The sequence below is a fragment of the Abramis brama genome (genome assembly GCF_963993115.1).
Source record: "Abramis brama genome assembly, chromosome: 9".
In the NCBI taxonomy this organism is placed as follows: Eukaryota; Metazoa; Chordata; class Actinopteri; order Cypriniformes; family Leuciscidae; genus Abramis; species Abramis brama.
The window spans coordinates 33878541-33897420 of NC_139971.1; the positions used below are offsets into that span (position 1 = coordinate 33878541).

Here is an 18880-nt window from a genome sequence, read left to right on the forward strand (position 1 = left end):
TGCTGTTTCTGTTGCGGTGCTCTGTGACTGACGTCTATCTAACTCTGCGGAGCATGAAGGGTTTTTATGGTCCTACACCTTCCACAGATGATATGTTTACGTTCATATAAATGCATTTAGACCATTTAAGTTATTGATTGCTATAAGGATTTTAAGAGACTTTCAACCAACATAACAAAAAATGTTTCTGAAACAAATAACCTACCCTGCCTTTAATCCATAAACTGTAATGAGTATTTTGTGCATTCACTTGAAATAAATTATATCAATAATAATATTAGACCAGCTCTTTGTAAATCAAATTATAAAACAAAAATGAAGTTTAACTCTTTTTGTGTTGTTGTTGCTGCTCTGTATTAAAAAATAAAAAAATACAGACAAATTCTAGTCACCTCATGAGTGTGATATAGGGATTTAGCATTCTGCAACCAGAGGTCAAATAAAGACCAAAATTCAGATAAGACAGAAATAGAAAAGATTTAATGTATTTGTTTTATTACAGCTAAACCGCTCTCTACATAAACAAGTAACATTCATTAAGTAAACAATGTATCCCAATTCAAATAATAAATAATTCATATAATATTTTGTACAAACTGGTATTGGTTTCCTGTACATAATGGTTTCTCTCATAGCGTACCATACAGTAAGAGAAGAACTTAAGGCAGAGAGTTCATACTTGCCAGTTATTGGTACAGCTATAACAGACTGACTGTCTAGTGGTTTACTTCAAGGACGTAGCGGTTCAGTGGGCACATGAAATGTATGATTTCAGTGCAATGTCAAATGGGAGATTTGTGTAGAATGATGGCCGTCTCAATTTTGTGTGCTATTATGTAACTCAGTGCAAATGTAAAAATATATAAATTAAACAAGCATGGGTTCATCAATCCAATTGTTAATTTTCAACACTTTGAATACAAAAAAAAATCACTCATTCAGAAAGGTTAGCGGACTGTGCACCGGCTGTCATCGAGTGATTAAAAGTATGTGCTAACGTTCATCCAGGTCCAAAATGAGCTGTTCCACAACCTTTTTTTTTAATGCAGGACAATCAATGACAAATCAAAAACAGCTGTCACTTCACAACTAAGCCAGAGGGTGTGCACACAGCTGGCTTTTATCCTTTAAACAGTTTCATTTCAACCAAAGTTGAATCTGACACAGCAAGTACGATTGTGGAATTAATGCCTCAGAAGTCTCATATAGTACAAATATGAGAGAAGAAGAGACAAGGACACGTAATTAGCTACTTGTACGATGCAAAGCAAGTGTTAAGAGCTCTTGAAATAATTACGAAATAAATGCATGATCAAACAAATAGTAAAAATATAATATATAGATAAAATAAATAAATTCAGTTTTACACAGATGAAAATAGACAGCACAGATTATGTTGCAATTCGGTCACCTTCCAAGCACACTTTCAAAAGCTATAAAGCTAGAATTAGATAATGGTTGCATTGGAACGGTTGGTTCCGATTTTAATAGTAGCCCAAACCACACAGACCTTGAGAAAATGACATTTCATCCATGGTGTTCTCGACCTTTAAAATGGGCCACTCGAAATGGCAAGTGCGTTTAGCCATTTTTACAGAAAGCCGTCAATTGCCATTTGATGGGTTTGCTAGTATGGGAAATTACATGTCTTAAGGAAATAATTACTCGTCTGCAACATCCTTCTGGTTATTTTTCAGTCATCTTTGCAACACACTAAATGAGGTATACTAAAGTGTCTGATACCCTCAGCGCTGTTTTTGCAAACCTCACCTCATCTTTTGAGGTTTGGTTCAGAAAAAAAAAAATCAAAGGATATAAGATTGTGAATAAAAGTACAAGAGTTTACTAACCAGCAAATCTGGGCAGTGACGTCTTTAAACTCCGCTTCTTACATAATTAATGTGGTGATGAAAGAGAAAGAGTGTGCAACTGGAATAAGATGTGACCTCCGTCGCCTCTTCAAGCATGTCGTGGCTAGATTCTGTATCGGCATAAGGGAATGCTTCTGTACAGCATACATCCTACATAACTTAAAGCAATAATAAATTACCTGCACAGGATAATGGCATTAAATAATGTGATGTTCCCTCACTGATCAAACAATGGCTGAGGGAAAGAGTCTTAGAAATAAAAATGATGAAGATGACTGCCATTCTATTACTGTGACTAAAATAATTATTTGAAGTGAAATAAAATAGCAAAAAAGTATAAAAGGTACAGAATAAGATAATCAAGGAACAACACACAGAGCAGTGAAAAACATCTTCAGTATCCATGGAGAAAATACCAACTGAAGTCACTCACTGGGTAGGCAGCGTCCTATTGTTTATATACAAAAGTAAAACTGAAAATAGATTTTTCTTCTCTGTACACAGCAATTTTATTCTTCTCTTTACAAAAGTCTTTGTTCTCTTTTTTTTCCCTCCAAACTTTCGATCCCATTCATGTCTAAATCCTATCACGAGTGCACAAAGCTCCTCCTCCGCCCTCCAGCTGTTTGTGATAAAAGCGTGTCCGTTTGCAGGGCGCCCCAGTGTGGTCAGTCCAGTGATATGACGTCGGGGATGGAGCCGTATATTACGGAGGCGGCGGCGTCGGAGCGCGAGCGGGAGGCGCTGGTGTGTGTGTGGCTGTCTCTCAGACTGCTGGAGGACACCAGACTGCTGCTGCTTCCACTGCTGCTCCCCCCGCTGCCGTTGGCAGGCACTAGCGAGCTGTTCGCCGACGTCCCCGACTGCTCCAGGAAGAGCTGTGACGAACCATAGGGCATGAAACGGTTCAGCAGCAGCTCGTGGTCTTCTGATGCTGACGCGGAGGCTGAGGCGGCGGCTGCAGCGGCCATGACCATGTTATAATGCTGCAACAACAAAAACTTTAGATTATGTTGATGTTTAATAATAAAAAAAGTTTGTATTTTAATTCTCTCTCAGTCAGCTCTGGGTCCTCAATCCATGTAATTTGGCACCAGACGTTTGTTTAAGAACAATGCCGCCCTCTAGCTGTGATGTGCTGCTGTTTCAGAGAGTGAACCTACCTGGTGATTGTCCCCTTGTAAAAATGAGAAGAAATTCAGATCTGTAGAACAAGAAAAAAAGTTGCTTGGGATAAATTTGCCTAGAAATATATTTGTAATTTTAAGACACAACATATTTTAAAATTCTAAAACTTTGTTCGCTGGATTAAATAAAAAGAAATCCCAGATTTAATGTATATACAGATTATTTTGCTAAACTATATTTATAATTAGAGATGCGCGATTAATCATTAAAAGATCACAATCTCGATTCGGAAACAATGCAATCTCATTCCTAAATGACAACAATTCGCCTGTGTCTATTAAACCTTTGTTCACAGTGAACATTCAGATTTGTCATGTATAGGTATGAAAAGGCTTCACAAACAGTCTTTTCAACTACACAGTATCTTGCAATAATACAAAATCACAGAAGTACTGGGTTTTTAACTACGGTAGTGATGATCTAAATAGAGTAAATCATCTTTGGAAAATAATTTGAAGCATCAAATAAAGATTGTATCAATTACATCATTACACCAAAAATGTACGTCACTGAATCATTCATTAAAGAGATTCATTTAAAAATGCTGATTCATCCATTCTTTTAGATCAAGTCATTGAATTATTCATTCAAACAGTTTAAAAAAACAATTCTAATTAATTCAATATTTTTAATAGACTGCAGCAATTAACCTTTTTTAAGTTATTTTGTTTAGTTGTCTGCTCAGAATCATGATCTCTATTTTAAACAAAAAAATGTTGATTCTCAATTTATCCAGAACCATGCAGCTCTATTTGAAATGTAATAAAATGTTGATTTCAAATGCATGCTGCTCTTCTGAACTTTCTTTTCATCAAATAAACTTGAAAAAATTATCACGGTTTACACACACATTTTATGATAATAATAAATGTTTCCTGAGCACAAAATCAGCACATTAGAATGATTTCTGCCATCACAGAAATTAATTACATCTTAAAATATATTCAAATAGAGAATAATTGTTTTTAAGTTTTTCGCAATATTACTGTTTTTACTGTATTTTTGAACTTTTCAATTCTTTTCAAATCTTACCGACCCCAAACCTTTGAACAGAGGTGTAGCTAAATGACAACCAATTCAACTGAGCACGAACAAACGAGGAGGTCAAGACGAACTGTGCCGTTTGAGTTAGTAGGCACACTCGTATTAAAAATGAAAAATATTATATCAGTGGAATGAAGCGGTACCTGACAGGTCATTGGCTGTGTGGTAATAGTGACGATAATCCTGGATGAGAGGAGGAGGGGGAGGGATGTAGTTTGTCTCCATTGCAGGCATGCTGGGAGCCCGTGCCAGAGGAGACGTCTGATGATGTAGATTTAACACTCTACAGCAAAAAATAAATAAATAAAAGTAACATACAGAGGTTTTAAAATGATCTAGACATTTAAACCACATTTCAAAATGTCTGAACATCTTTGCATTATATGACAAAATATGAATCCATTTATAAGAAATAACACACTTTTCAAATTTTGAGAGACATTTCACAAAAACATTAGTTGGGTTTTAAATGATAAATCAATAGACATGCTGAAATATAAATTCTCACCCTTTGTTGGCAGTTGGGGAGGTGGGAGATAGAGATGGACAGGGTCTTTTAGGTGGAGGCTCGTCGTTATCATCTTCATCATCATCTGAGGAGCTGTCCAGCGTCAAGTCAATTACCTCCACTTTCTTACTGCTATGGGACGAACTGTTTCTGTGGTCCGATACAACCGACCGACACGAGTCTACAAGAGAGTGAGTAATCTTTAAAAAGCAAGTCAAGACTATCTAAAATGTTATGTTTAATACAGTACTCTGCAAATATCTACACATTTTACTACAGGACTGAGACACAACTGTCTATTGTCTCCATAACTCATAACATATATAACAGTCTTTGTGGTAATACCATCAATGCCGTTTGACGATGCTGACACTTCCTGTACCACTCTCTTGGATCTCATAGGAGCCCAATTGCCATCTTCTTTAAACTGAATCTCATCACAGTCCACACAACTGCTCAGAATCTCCATGAACAACCTGTACAACAACAACAAAAAACTTAAAATACGGGAAAAAACAAAACAACAACATTGCAGAGACTTCAATTTTGACAGTTGTTCAAAAACTTAGGGTAAGTAAGATTTATTTTTTGAAGAAGAAGAAAATAATACTTTCATAAAGCAATGGCACATTAATAAATAATCTTTTGTGGATTTTTACTGTATTTTTGACCAAATAAATGCAGCCTTGGTAAGCCTCAGACTTTCAAAAACTATTACCAAAAATATGACCAACCTTTAACAGTATTTGAACAGCCTTTTGAACAGTTGTGTATAGATGCTCATACACATTAGGCAATGACTGGTACATTAAAACAAAACAGAGTTTTTTTAGATTTCAGATGGCCCACAATCACAGATGTGAAAGGTGAGACCAGTACTGACCCGTCAATAATAAGGTGCTCGTATGGAGCTTTCTTGTCGCAGACTGGACACACCCAGGTGGGTTTCTTCTCATTCATTTGGATGTAGAGCGTAGCATCAAAGCACTGTAGGTGCGAGCAGGTGAGCGCTCGACAGGGAATCGTCAACCGCATCTTTCCGAGCTGTTCATTTACACACAGATGGACACACATTATGTTAGAATACATTGAATGGCCACATATTGCTTTCAAATTTTATAACTGAATTATGATTATACAGTTCTATCTAGTTCCTAAACTGCTGGCTTGTGGTTTATTCTCCAACACTCAAAATTATTAAAATGAAAACTAACACTATGTGGAAAGTCAGAGAGTCATAAGCAGGGCTTGGTAGTCTTGGTGAAAAGAAGCAGAGTTTCCTTATTCTGACAAAATGGTTAATGCAATTGTGTCCAAAGGAATGTCACAAGGTTCCCCAGAATCCCTTAAGAAGAATAAAAACTTTATTGAGGGTTGAGGGTCCATTACATACCGGACAGAGTAAGGAGACTCGCAGGCTGGTGGTGGCAATCTCACTGTCAGGGTCGGCGGTAAGCTTTTCTTTGACTGAAGAGAGGGCACAGAACACAAAACCAATCAGTCTTTTTACAGGCAATATTCTCTTACAGTGAACAGGCAGCTTAAATAACACTTTTAACTTTGTAAGTTATTGGGGGAAAAAAAACACTTTATTTTGGTCATCACTTTATTAAAACAATAGTTGCCTATGTTAAATGGGAGCATTGGTAGGTGAATGTCGGAAAATCCAAAGAAAACATGCCAAAAATTTGCATTTGTGTGCAATATTCAGAATGTAAATAAGCTTTATCTTGAACGTCACAAGAACAAACAGGAATTATTGCATCCGCTTGTCTGAGAAAGTGTTAAACCAATATGAACTGACAACCACATCAATGGACTTTTAAGATAATCATCTAACCTAACTAGTTATTTTTATTGTTGCCGTTTTATTTGATTTTGACATCTTTGGTAGCTCCTCTGAAGGCATCTTGAGGAAAACATCTCTATATTTAATGACGCACATACAAAAGACCTGAACCGGAAGCGATGCAACCTGTTTTTAAAAATACGGAAGTTTGTTGCGCATAACTCGAATTCAACCATCTGGGTTCAGAGTAAACTTACTGAGTGCTCTTGAGTGGTCTGGGTTTCTAATGCCTTTTGATCGTAGTCTCTGTAGCAAAACTGAGGAGGACTGCTGTCGGACCAAGTACACTGCCATGGAGTAGCTCTGTATGGACAACACAGCTTTTAGAAACACATTCTGAGCAACATGACAGTGGTGTTTCAATTTCAGACCAATCAAGAAACAATTTCAAACAGATTTCACTTTCATTACCCTTCCGATTTCTGACGTCCAAGACACAACAATGGTGTTGGGAACTGTTGTAGACAACCTAACCAGGGAGGTAATGTTGATGGGTCTGCTCGGTCGCTTTGGCTCCACTCCATTTTTGGTTGGAGGAAGATATCCCTGAGGACAACCACAAAAAGACATTCAGTTAAACAGCCTGCACAAAAGTTTGTATATGAAACATTAATTTGTTAGAAGAGTTTGTTATAAGAGATGTTAAAGAAGTAAAAAAATATATCTTTAAAAAAATATATGTAATCTTTTTATTTGTGTTGGTTTTACGATCTCCTTTTGAATGTTTTTAAGCGTCAGTTTTGAGTTAACAGACATTCAATGGATGGACAGAAATCTCTCAGATTTCATTTAAAATATCTGTATTTGTGTTCTGAAGATTAATATAAATATTATGGGTTTAGAAAAACATGAGGGTGAGTAAATGCTGACAGAATTTGTGGGTGAATCCCTTTAAATCTACTTGTTAACATACATGTGTTAATCATTGTTTCAAACAATTGTTTCTGAACGATTCTTGCTTGATTTGTGACCAAAAATAAAGCCAGACTCACAGGGAGGTTACAGGGTTTTCCATTCACTTTTACACAAAGGTTGGGTGGGAAATGATCTTCCTGAGGACAACTTGTCTCTGATAAGCAAAACCTGAAAAATATGTTTTGAGATTCTTTTAGGAATGTGTGGGAAAGATTTCCAAGACTCTCTCAGAAATCCAAACAAAAGAAAGCTCTGAAGATGGGGGTATGTTAGCCTCAAAAGAGAGAATCAAAAAGTAGACATCACATTAAAATACACAATATTCAACTGCACAGCACTTTAAACAGCAAAGAATTTGCTATTTTAAAGGTGAAATACAACAATTTACATTATCATAAGATTTTGTGACAACACAAAACATTAACAAACAATAGCGGCAAGAAAAATGACACCAAGTAATTATTTAGCAGCATGTTTCCAGTTTGTCAAAAAGATCCAGTTGAGTTTTATAGATCTTTAGTTGGAAACTTGTTTTATCATACCTTAGCTGTACTTGCACGGTGAAGTCACATTTGGTCCCAGAAATGTCCCTGTCGAGACAAGAGGGTGGGAGTAAAGGAATGTGTGATAGAGCGTAGGAGAGAAAAGCATACCAAACATTCTACAGGACCGCTGGTTTGGCACGTCTGATAAGCACTATCGCCGGCTATGTAACTACAAGATGAAGATATCTAACAAGACCAGGTGAATGGCACAACCGCTGTTTTAAATTCAACTGGTTTTCAGTTCTGGCTGAAATAACTATTTAAAATGTATTAGAAGCACAAAATTAGTTGTGGCATTTCAAACACTTGAACCATGTTATCTTGTCTGACAATGTAATTTGATATCCCCCTCCACACACACACTTACATTGAGCTGCTGATCTGTTGAACTTGCTGAGGCGTTAGTGCAAACGCAAAACATGTTTCCTGAAACCTCTGACTGCTGTCTGAGGCTGTAAAACAATAAGAGAGGAGACGATGGAGAAACCACCACATCACCATCGATTAAAAGACAGAGTTAGAAGACACTTAATATCAAAAGTAATAAAATCAAAATAATACTATTGATACAAAAATGAAAAAATATATATTTCTACAATTAAATTATTTTATAACATAACAAGAATAGTCCATTTTATCCATTTAACATTGATTTTGATAAAATACACATTTTAGAGAATTGTGTGCTTCCAAGTTAGCAAAAGTTTGGAGAGGGCCTTTTCTGTATCGTACAGTCCATAAAGAAATGCTTCTGTAAGTCTGGGGTGTTTACTCAAAAGGAAACTGTTAGGGAGGACCAACTTCCTTGTAATGGTTTTTGCTGGTCCACATACTTTTGGTTATTTATAATATATATTTGCATATGTCGTTACAGCATCCGAAAGTGAACTTCATAGCCTCAAGAAAAATCCAACAGTAAGTGAAGTGAATTATCTCAAACCGATAGCAAAGCAGCATCTCAGTGACAGACACAAGGTTGCTGGTCCTTTCCAGTGGAACCCTGGTGCAGTTTAGTTCAAAGCCAAACTCTACACAACAGATCCAAAAATAACCCGGGTTACATAACCCAATCTTCTTAAATGAAGCAAGGGTTTCAGAAGCAAGAGAGAGTGAGAGAGATAAGAGGAAGCTCTATCAGCACCTTTACAGGCACACATAGGTGGCTGAACTCAATGAGAGAGACTGAAATGAGAGGTGTGCTTTCCTTGAGCAGTCATGTGAAGAGGAAAATCTATTCCAATTGAAGTGGAGAGAGTTTAACAGTGAGATGCTGGCAGATTAATCTGTACTCAGTTCTCGGCTGTGTTAAAGCTCCATCAACACTGGTTGCACTCTCAGCTCAAACAACTCAAAATTCATCACAAGAAATAATGTTCAGTCCGACGGGCTTCAACTCAATATGGAAGGACCATCTTGTTTCCTGGAAGTTGCTTGAGAAGCAATTTAATGTTACAGGGTCCTTTGAATTGCATAGCAAAAATCAGTTATTATTTAGCAATTTGCACTCAAACTGAACTCTGTAAGAGTCCTTGTAAGAAAATTAAACTTGAAATAAGGTAGCATGCTTCCGCACTCCAAAATGAGCAGTTAAGCACTGGTTAAGAACCTAGATTTCAAGCTGCCAACTGCTCAATTCAATTTTTGATGGAGTTTGGCCTGACTGGCTCCATACATTGATTTTGAGGACCCACTTTGGCAGTAATTTCCATTGAAAGAATACAATGACAGGCTTGTATTTGAAAGATCCCTGAAGTGAGATCACAAAGGCTAGTTATCTAAACATCTCAAAGACTAAAACCAGAGAAAAACATAGCCTTACACCTAAACTATCAAAGGACAAAGGCAGTAACACAGCCTTCGGGCTTAATGGCACTTCCTTTCCATATTGGCCTTTTATTCTTAGCATGAGCTGGATGACTAAATATAGCACAGGTGGCATCTGTCCAATCTGATAAGCCATAAATCACTTGAAGAGCACCTTTATGTTTGTATCAATGGGGGAGGAGAAGTCTTCAAGAGAGGCCCATACATCCCATAAGGGATGTACAAATCTAAAGATTTTCAAAATCGATTAGTCAGTGGGTTGTCCGAATGTCTAGTTAGCCTTAAGGCAGCATCATGTCCACAAGCTCCAAACAGATGCTTTTCTTAGCGATATATTGATGCAAACATAAATATAAAGTGAATTATTTAATCAAAACTATGTTGTTATTTTTAAAATATAATTAAGATAACACTTTATTTATGTACTTACTTATGTACATGTACTTACTATAGTAATAACAATAAATTATGCATAATTACAAGTAACTAACCCTAAGCCAAACCCCAAGTCTAACAGTAACCCTATAAGTGAATGCAGTTAATTAATATTAGTCAATACTTATTTCTGTAATTACACTGTAACAACGTAACCTTAAAGCATAACCATAAAAAATATTTCTTTTTTTTTAGTTTATATTTTAGGGGTGCACCATATTTGTGGGTTATTCTTGGATCCAGAAAGTTTAAAACCCCTGGGCTAAATAACTTTAAACGGCTGCAGTAGAAATGGCACAAAACTATTTATGTGCAACCAGGACGAAGAATTGTTTCAGAAGAGATGAATTTAGAGAAAACTTCTTGGAAAGGGCTTTAATGTGCAAAACACTCTCTGACAAGCTCCATTTCTAAATTCATTACTGTAGAAGCACAATTCAACCTTAATCAACTAGTTGACTGTTAGAGATCATTCCTTATACTCACCTAAACTGGTGGGTTTGATAAGCTCATCAAGTAGATCGTAGAAGGGCAGCCTCTGTAGCTTGACGTCTGGATGGACTGGGTGAAGGGCGGAGGGCAGGTGGGGCAGGCCCAGCTCGTGCTTTGGCCCAAGCAGTGCGACAGGTAGTAGAGACGGTGAACCATGCCCATCAAATCCCAGCTGTGTTAGGCTGGTGGGCAGGCCTGCGTGAGCTCCTCCAGAGGTGGAGTGTATGCCAGGGAGGGACAGGTCTGTCGGGGACACCATTTTTGTGGGGAAGCGGCGGCGGTAAAGCTCCTTGATCTTCATCTGCACGGCAGGGCTGCAGCCGGCTTTCAACAAATGTAATGCTTTGGTCAAGAGTTCGTGCTTCCTTCCATGTTTGTTGCGGCCTGCATATCCCAGAAGAACCTGAAGCTCTGAGACACGGAGGCTCATCACCATTTGCTGTTTTTAAAAGAGAGGAAACAGCAGAGAAATTATGTAATTGCCAAAAACAAATAATTCAGAGAGCATTTAACTAGGTTAAAGGAATAGTTCACCCCAAAATGATGATCAATGAAGACAGCATACACGTTTGTACAGCCTAAGGTTGAGTAAATAAATGAAATAAACTTCAAACAATGCTCTTAAGAATTGAAATTGTAATAATACATAGTTAAAACACTACCATTCAGACTTTGGGGTTGTTGGTACAATTTTTTTTATGTTTTTGAAAAAAGTCTCAGTAAAATACAGTAAAAACAGTGTGAAATATTATTACAAATACAATTAAGTTTTCTATTTTAATATTTTTAAAATGCAATTTATTCCTGTGATGGCAAAGCTGAATTTTCAGCTATCAAACATTTCTTATTATTATCAATGTTGAAAATGGTCTTTGATAAACAAAGTTACAAAGAACAGCACATATTTGAAATAGAAAAAAAATGTATAACATTATACACGTCTTTTTTATCAATTTAATACATCCTTATAAGTATTAATACATCCAGAATAAAAGTATTAATTTCTTTAAAAAAAGCTTACCAAACTTTTGATCACTAGTGTATTTTTTAATAGATTTTCCAACCCATTTCTTCATGTTGCAATAACTGACAACAGTAGGCAGTTCCAAGTCATCATTTACTTTCTATTTAAACATTAGTCAACCTAACTCAGGTTAACTAGTGTTAAGGTGCCTCACTTTTAATGAGGGTGGTTTAAAATGGTTATCCAGTCTGTATGGTAAGAGCTATGATTTATATGTCTTACACATACACTTACATGTAGGCCGGCTAGGACTAAATTAGCTTCAGGCTCAGTCTTGGACGAGCATTCATTATAAGCCATAAGTCATAGGCTACATTGTTATGTTGGTCAAAAGGCCTGTCAGTGAGAATACAATCAGTTCGGTTTGCCAAACGCAGATCATATCAGATTTTTAGGCTGTAACGTTTGTATTGTGTTGTTTAGTTTCTGATACAGACATGTAATTGTGATGACCCATGTACGAAGTTTGAGCACATGTGCAAACGTTAACACCTACATGTGTGGGATCGAAGCCACTTCTCATGTGCAGAACAGCAGACTTTACCTCCCCTGTCATTCTTGGATTTTCTGAGACTATAAAGGGCTGTGTTGGTGGTACCGGCATTTGGATTCTATTAAAATCTATGGGCAGGCAGAGTGGTGAAGAGGCTGAGATAGTGGGGGAAGGGAAAATCAAGCCTAAGCCTGGGCCAATGAGTTTTCATAACAAAAGCAGTGGAGAACAGCTCCAGGGAAAACAAGAGAACCACAGACCAGCGAAAGCTCATATTTCTTCACCTCGGAGAGACCACAGTCCCCTCCCCAGTTTACTGCCAAGTGCCAACTGGACTGTTCACACAAATACTTACACAAACACTCTTTATTAATTTCCACCCACCCCACCGCCCAACACAAATAAACGGCTTCTCTGCCGGTATAGCCAGATGATGAGACTCTTGCTCGTCCTATCGTAGTGAGGAACAGCCCCCAATGTAAACCTAGAGCGGTCAGAAGTTTGGTGATTCAAAAAGAACCCATGGGAAAGCCTGAACTTTCTGGTAAATCATATAGCTAGTCAAGGTGTTTTTCCTTTTATACTTCTAAGATCAAATGAACATCCCTTAAAGTATACTCTTGTAGGGTTGTCATTACACCATAAAAATGTCTTTAATACTATACCAGCTGAAGTATCACGATACAAAGTAGTATTGCGCTACCATGCAAATCTACAAAATGAACCAAACTTTCATAAATATACATAGATGTAAATGAAAACAGACCAGATTTTCCATTGAATACTTCATTAATGAGAATTAATAACTGGCTTTTGTTACCAATCAAATGAAATCAGTGTAAACTAAACTAATCTAAGCAAAGAAGCTGCATGAAGTGACATTCAGCATCCCCTGATAAACGGCAGCGCGAACAAAGTGGAACTTTATTTCATTGCAAAATGAACTGAAGCATCGGGAAACACTCAATAAGGCGCTAATTCTACACTGCATTTACCAACAGCACTCAAAAAAAAAAAATAACACCTGTCTTCAATGTTTTTCCAGGCATTTGTGTTCAAAATGAACTTTTAAATAGTGTACCTGCCGCACATACAATATTCCATCTACTACCGTTTGGTGTCGCCAGTATTTTGAAGCTTTAGTATTGCAATATTACCGTAGTACCGGTATACCGTGCAACCCTACACTCTTTGTCAAGTTCAACAGTTGAAATCCCCAGTCAACAGCCAGCAGAGAGAGCAGAGTGAAGGGAGCAAACACTCCTAGTTTAAACTGTTATTAGGATTAGCTCATCCTCCCTATAGGCCCTATAACCCTGTGACGACAAAGGAATAAGTGGACCTTAAGCTGTGTAAAAACTAGGGGTGTAACAGTTCTCTGTAAAAATAATAATAATAATAAAATACACGATTAATCTTAGTTCTAACACATATGGATTATCTGTTTTGCAAAGAAAACAAAGCATTAAATAGACATTCGGAGAGACATTCGTCTCGTTCTACAAGGACACGACCACACTGCTAGTCGGCTACAGGAACAAAGCGTACCAGAAGACGATGCTTGATTATCTCTGTACATGCACCCAGTTGGAGAAGCGGCAGCAATGTTAACGAAAATTCTGATGTTTATCATACTTTCTTAATTTTCTAGTACCGGTACTTAAAGAATGGCAGAGTTTTAATAAAAGCAATATTTACTGATTAGCATCGCCATTGTGTGACGGCGTGATAGATAGTTTGCATGCAGCGCTCTGCAAAAATGAGAAGTCTCTTATCCTCACCCAGGCTGCATTTATTTGATCAAAAATAGTCAAAACAGTAATACTGTGAAATATTAGGCTATAATTTAGAATAACTGTCAGGAGCTCTTCAGTCCAGTCTAACATGATCCTTCAGGAATCACTCTAATATTTTTATTATTAAAAATAACATTGAAAACAGCTGTGCAACTTAACTTATATATATAAAGTTAAGTTAAGGATTTTTTGATAAATAGAAAGTCCAAAAGAACAGTATTTAATTGGAAAAAATAAAAAATATATTTTGTAACAAATGTCTGTATTGTATAAAGTTCATATTTAAAGGTGACTTGACTTCACATGACCTTTGTCATGACATGGCTTTTTTCTATTATTTTACTTTGTTCCCTGTGGTTCATTTATGATGTTAGAGTTTTTTTGTTTTGTTTTTTTTTGCAAAAAAAGCAAATATATGTGGAATAATGATTATTTTCAACCCTCATTCTAACCCTCTCTCTGAAATGATTGGTTATTAAGGGGAGGCTCCTTTAAGGCTTGTCAGCAAATGGCCACTGTTATGATGACTAAAGTCACTGCATAGAAAATAATGAAATGATCACCACCCCCCACTGTTGCAAGCGACTAGATAAGTGTTTTGAAAATATTTACCCTTTAAAACCATAATTTACAGACAAAGCATTAACAAATACTTACTTATGGTTTGCGATGGTGCTGTCAATAAAGTTGACTGCTTGCTTCAACTTTCAACAAAATTTTCTTTGCAAACTCAAGTACACTGTGCCTCATTTACAAAACAATCTGCAATCAAATGCTCTGAACAAACATCTAATCCTCCGACCCGATCTGGGACCCCATTAAAAATAAACCATCCACTTCTTTATGATGCTGGCATCCTTCCGAAGTCCGTACAGAGACTCAAACAAGCTGTTTAAACAAGACTCGTCAAAGCAAATGTTCTTTTATTCTCCAATTTGTCCTGTTGTCAGCAGACCCAAGCACAATGGGGAGGTACATCAGAAATTGAACAGGCCAGGCATTTGTATACTGTAGACAGCTTCAGTGATTATAATGGGTTCTATTTGCTTTTGACACAAGGCCCGTTAAGAGACTGAACGCCAATGGCCTTGTTTGTTCTAATGGTCTAGTGGCAGTCATATGCAAATGTGACATTTGCCTGTGTGACATCACAGGTCCCACATCATCTTCTAAACAAACCGTCTTTTTTAGAAACTTTCAACCCTAAATAATGTTGTTTTAGTGGTAAAAAAATACCCTTATCTGTCCAAAATTTTCATCACCCTTTTAAGATTTTATTAGCATTTCCAAAAATAGAAATCACAATTTTTAAGTTTCCTGCTATTTCATGGCTTTACATGATCCAGGAAACCCTGCAGGTTGCTTTCCAGCTGTTTAAAGCGTAACTCTCACCAAAATGCAACCTAGGGTCTTTTTGTTAATCTACCCGAGGCAAACTTTCGTTTAAAAGCATAAGTAAAATAGAAATGCCACTTTTAAGTTTGACCGTATTTTCGTTTTCGGTCAAATTGCCTTTTGAATGGGAGTGCTAGGGGCACCACTATGATAGCATCAAGTATCACCAGGGGCTCTACACATGAACTCAGCATTGAGAACATTGTGTACACGGAGTTTACTAAAAAGAAAGATTTTGAACAACTCACTGTAGCTGTTGTTGTTTCCGTCCGCCGGCATTTTGTCAGTCAAAAATAGTCGATCTCCGAATGCGGATGAACTGACTCTGAATTTTAGTATTGTTTCTTATATGAGGATCCTTTTTCAAATACAAGGTCAATATTGATTTTCACTAACGACAAAACAACAAATTATCTGTAAATTTATATGGAACTAAGCTTTAGGAGCTTTCCATCTTTACTCTCCTCCCTGTTACGTTGCATTCGGAGATCGACTATTTTTGACTGACAAAATCCCAGCGGACGGAAACAACAACAGCTACAGTGAGTTGTTCAAAATCTTTATTTTTAGTAAACAATGTAGTCAATGCTCAAGTTCATGCGTAGAGCCCCTGGTGATACTTCGAGCAAAGTTTCATGTTGTGTCGAGCCTTCTTAGTGTTTTAAAAATAGCGGTGCCCCTAGCACTCCCATTCAAAACGCAATTTGACCAAAAACGAAAATACGGTCAAACTTAAAAGTGGCATTTCCATTCTAATTATGCTTTTAAACAAAAGTTTGCCTCGGGTAGATTACCAAAAAGACCCTAGGTTGCATTTTGGCGAGAGTTAGCCTACGCTTTAAGCTTGAAAGCTTCAGCACACATTTATTATGACTGGGTGGAAAATAAGCGACCATCGCAGACTTCAGAATTTCTCTTTTTAAAAAGAAAAACTGCATAAAGGTTTAGAACAACATGAGGGCGAGTAAATGACGACAGATCATCTCTTTAGGCCCTCAGATAATTCCAGCACTACTTCCAAAAACATCAAAGCAAGACAATAATGGGCTCTGTTCTATGGTCTGATCTCCTTGCAAAGAACTGAGAACAGTCTGAATAGTAGGCTATACTTCTTCACAGAAAAAAGTGCATTTAATAAAACAACTGCTTGAATCAACAATAAGGTTCCTGATTAAGTTTATTTCATTAAAATGAGTGTGGTTATTATTATCATAAGTCTTGACTCATTTGTGACAAAGACATAATCTAAAGGAAGCACTTCTCTGAAAGGATGTCATTTTGGTAACCGCGTTTGGTAAAGCAAGCTTCCGATCTGCATAACCCACAAATGCATTGATGCTCAATAACATTAAAAAATCGAATTATAATAATTGATAAATTAAAATTAGGCAGAATTCTTGATAATAAACTACCACCCCGTCCCTAATAATTACACAAACAATAGAAGAAACAGGATTTTTAATGTATGTTTTAAAACCACCAGGAAGTGGTGTAAATCGTGAATCTTTTGTTTTGACAGATACCCTAAACATTATGATGCAGGTCTCCAATGCAAGCGTCAAAGCTAGAATTAAAATTTCACAGTAACGTATTATATTAGAAGTATTACAACAAGTGTACGTTTTAGCATTAAATCCTTAAACAACTCAAAATTGGATTTCATTTGATGAGTTCTTTCAGACGGTGAACGTTGAAACTGAAAGCAAATAAAACATTCTTGATTTCAATCAGCGATGAAGACAACTATTTCTTTTTAAGCTGTACAACATTGGCAAGACTAACAGTGTTATAGGATTCTAGAAGTTAAAAGACTGTCCAGGATAGCAAATTGATATTATTATTTTTTTAAAGAAGAAAAAAAGAAGAAAGAATAATTCATATCAACTGAATTCAAATTCAAAAAGCCCCAGGAAATGCCTCCTCAACTGACACATACCTAAAATATACAGCTTAAATCTACTTTAATAAACATAAAACATAACGATAATGCTTATCATCCTGTTTTGCTCCATGCAAAATTACATTTTTTTTTTATTGCCTACAAGAGTATCAAGGTACAATGTGCTATTGCCAAATAAAGCTTTTGTGAAGGAAACTTCTACTACACAGTACACAAGGGCCCATGTTATCTGTTTCGGAAAACCTTAAAAATAACCAACAACTACTTTTGACAGTATTTTGTCCAAGTCACAGTCTGATAAGAACTCCATAAGTAACACTACAGTAAAACAGCAAACAGCTATGGGTCAGGTCACTAGCAATCCATATCGTGATTAAAACAAGACTACACAGGTGGGGCAAACGATAACATCAAAATTAACAACAATAACAATGGCAGAAAGCACAATTAAAACGTCTTCATGTCTTGTCTCAATGCAGGACATCTCAAACCTAAGACATCACTCATGTAAGCACCAGTTAAACATACACGAACTTCCAACTAAAACATACAGAAACTAAAAGTAACAGGCCATGGTCGATGGTTGCGTCTCAAAATCTGGTGTTCTTGCAAATACACAGAGCATTTCTGGACGTCACAGACTCAACACAAATGTTCAAACGTTTCTATGATGCCCAAAATTAAGTCTTGGTTGTCAGTTATCTATGTTATGAGACTGAGCAGTGATTCTGTTCTTATAAATGCAGCGGGTTAACAGAAGTCCTAACTGTCAAAGTACCGAATCTCCAGCCTGTGTTAGCAGCCTACGCACCACCCACATGCTGCTTCACACTTACGACCGACTCCTCTGACGGCCCATGGATTATTTTACACCTCATTTAAACGTTAAAAGAACAATTAACCGTATTAATATATCAATTCAGAAGGAAGGGAGGAAATTTCACACCAGCAGGCAGACAGCTGTGCGGGTTAGCAGCAGGCAGCTAGCTGGATCCATCACAACAATAACACTGTTCCTTTAACCGGGCTCAAAACTGCTCATAAAGCGCTTTTTAAATCAAATACGGAACGACGCCTCGTACAAAAGTCAATCACAAGAACAGGTCAGACGGAAAGCATCGCCGAACAGGTATTTTATAAAGGCTTAATTGACAGTAATTCGTGGGTTACACTTTACCTTCAATTCCGCACTCTCCGCCATCTTGTTTCTCTGGCGCAAGCGTGATCTGAGCCTTGGCACGTGACCAGAACGTGTGTTTGTTCTAATGCTGAGGAATCCCTCTGTAGTTTAAAAATTAGCGCGAGGATTACGCGATTTCACGCTGCTTGAATGGAATACATGGCAATGGCATTACACATCAGCGACAAGATCTCCTGGAACGAAACGCACTCGCTTGATTGATTTATCAATCGATACAATTCGTAAATGTGCTTATTGATTGAACAAAACGGTATAAATCAGTACATTTCCCAGAAATGAGTTTCCCAGAGTCAGCTGTTGAGTCATTTTTCAAGAATCGGTTCTTTCGAACAATTTGTTTCCATGAACAAGAGTAAACAAATCAGATTGTGTCATGTGTTCGCGTTTTTACATTTGTAAT

General features: G+C 37.0%; 1 protein-coding gene across 2 annotated transcripts; it reads right to left on the minus strand.

The window, feature by feature from the left end:
* Positions 1-461: 461 nt before the first annotated feature.
* Positions 462-18511, minus strand: pias1b (protein inhibitor of activated STAT, 1b). 2 transcript variants are annotated; one of them, XM_084124300.1, is made up of 14 exons: positions 18457-18511; positions 10666-11110; positions 8288-8372; positions 7918-7965; positions 7453-7543; positions 6872-7006; positions 6658-6763; positions 6005-6078; positions 5495-5655; positions 4957-5087; positions 4612-4792; positions 4247-4386; positions 3035-3075; positions 462-2857 (listed from the first exon to the last, which is right to left on the minus strand). In XM_084124300.1, the coding sequence occupies exons 1-14, from the start codon at positions 18478-18480 to the stop codon at positions 2540-2542; spliced, it is 1980 nt and encodes a 659-aa protein (XP_083980426.1). In that variant the 5' UTR covers positions 18481-18511; the 3' UTR covers positions 462-2539. The 2 variants fall into 2 exon arrangements, with proteins under 2 accessions (XP_083980426.1, XP_083980427.1); XM_084124301.1 differs by lacking the exon at positions 18457-18511 and adding an exon at positions 11206-11244.
* Positions 18512-18880: the final 369 nt, after the last annotated feature.

What these genes read in the sequence shown, in the direction of transcription:
- pias1b (XM_084124300.1), bottom strand. Translation starts at nt 18,480, where the DNA reads ATGGCGGAGAGTGCGGAATTGAAG. An exon ending in GAAAACCCTGTAACCTCCCT is followed by an intron (nt 7,007 to 7,452) that starts GTGAGTCTGGCT and finishes GGTTGTCCTCAG; the next exon opens with GGATATCTTCCTCCAACCAA. An exon ending in CACAGCCAATGACCTGTCAG is followed by an intron (nt 3,076 to 4,246) that starts GTACCGCTTCAT and finishes CTTGTTCTACAG; the next exon opens with ATCTGAATTTCTTCTCATTT.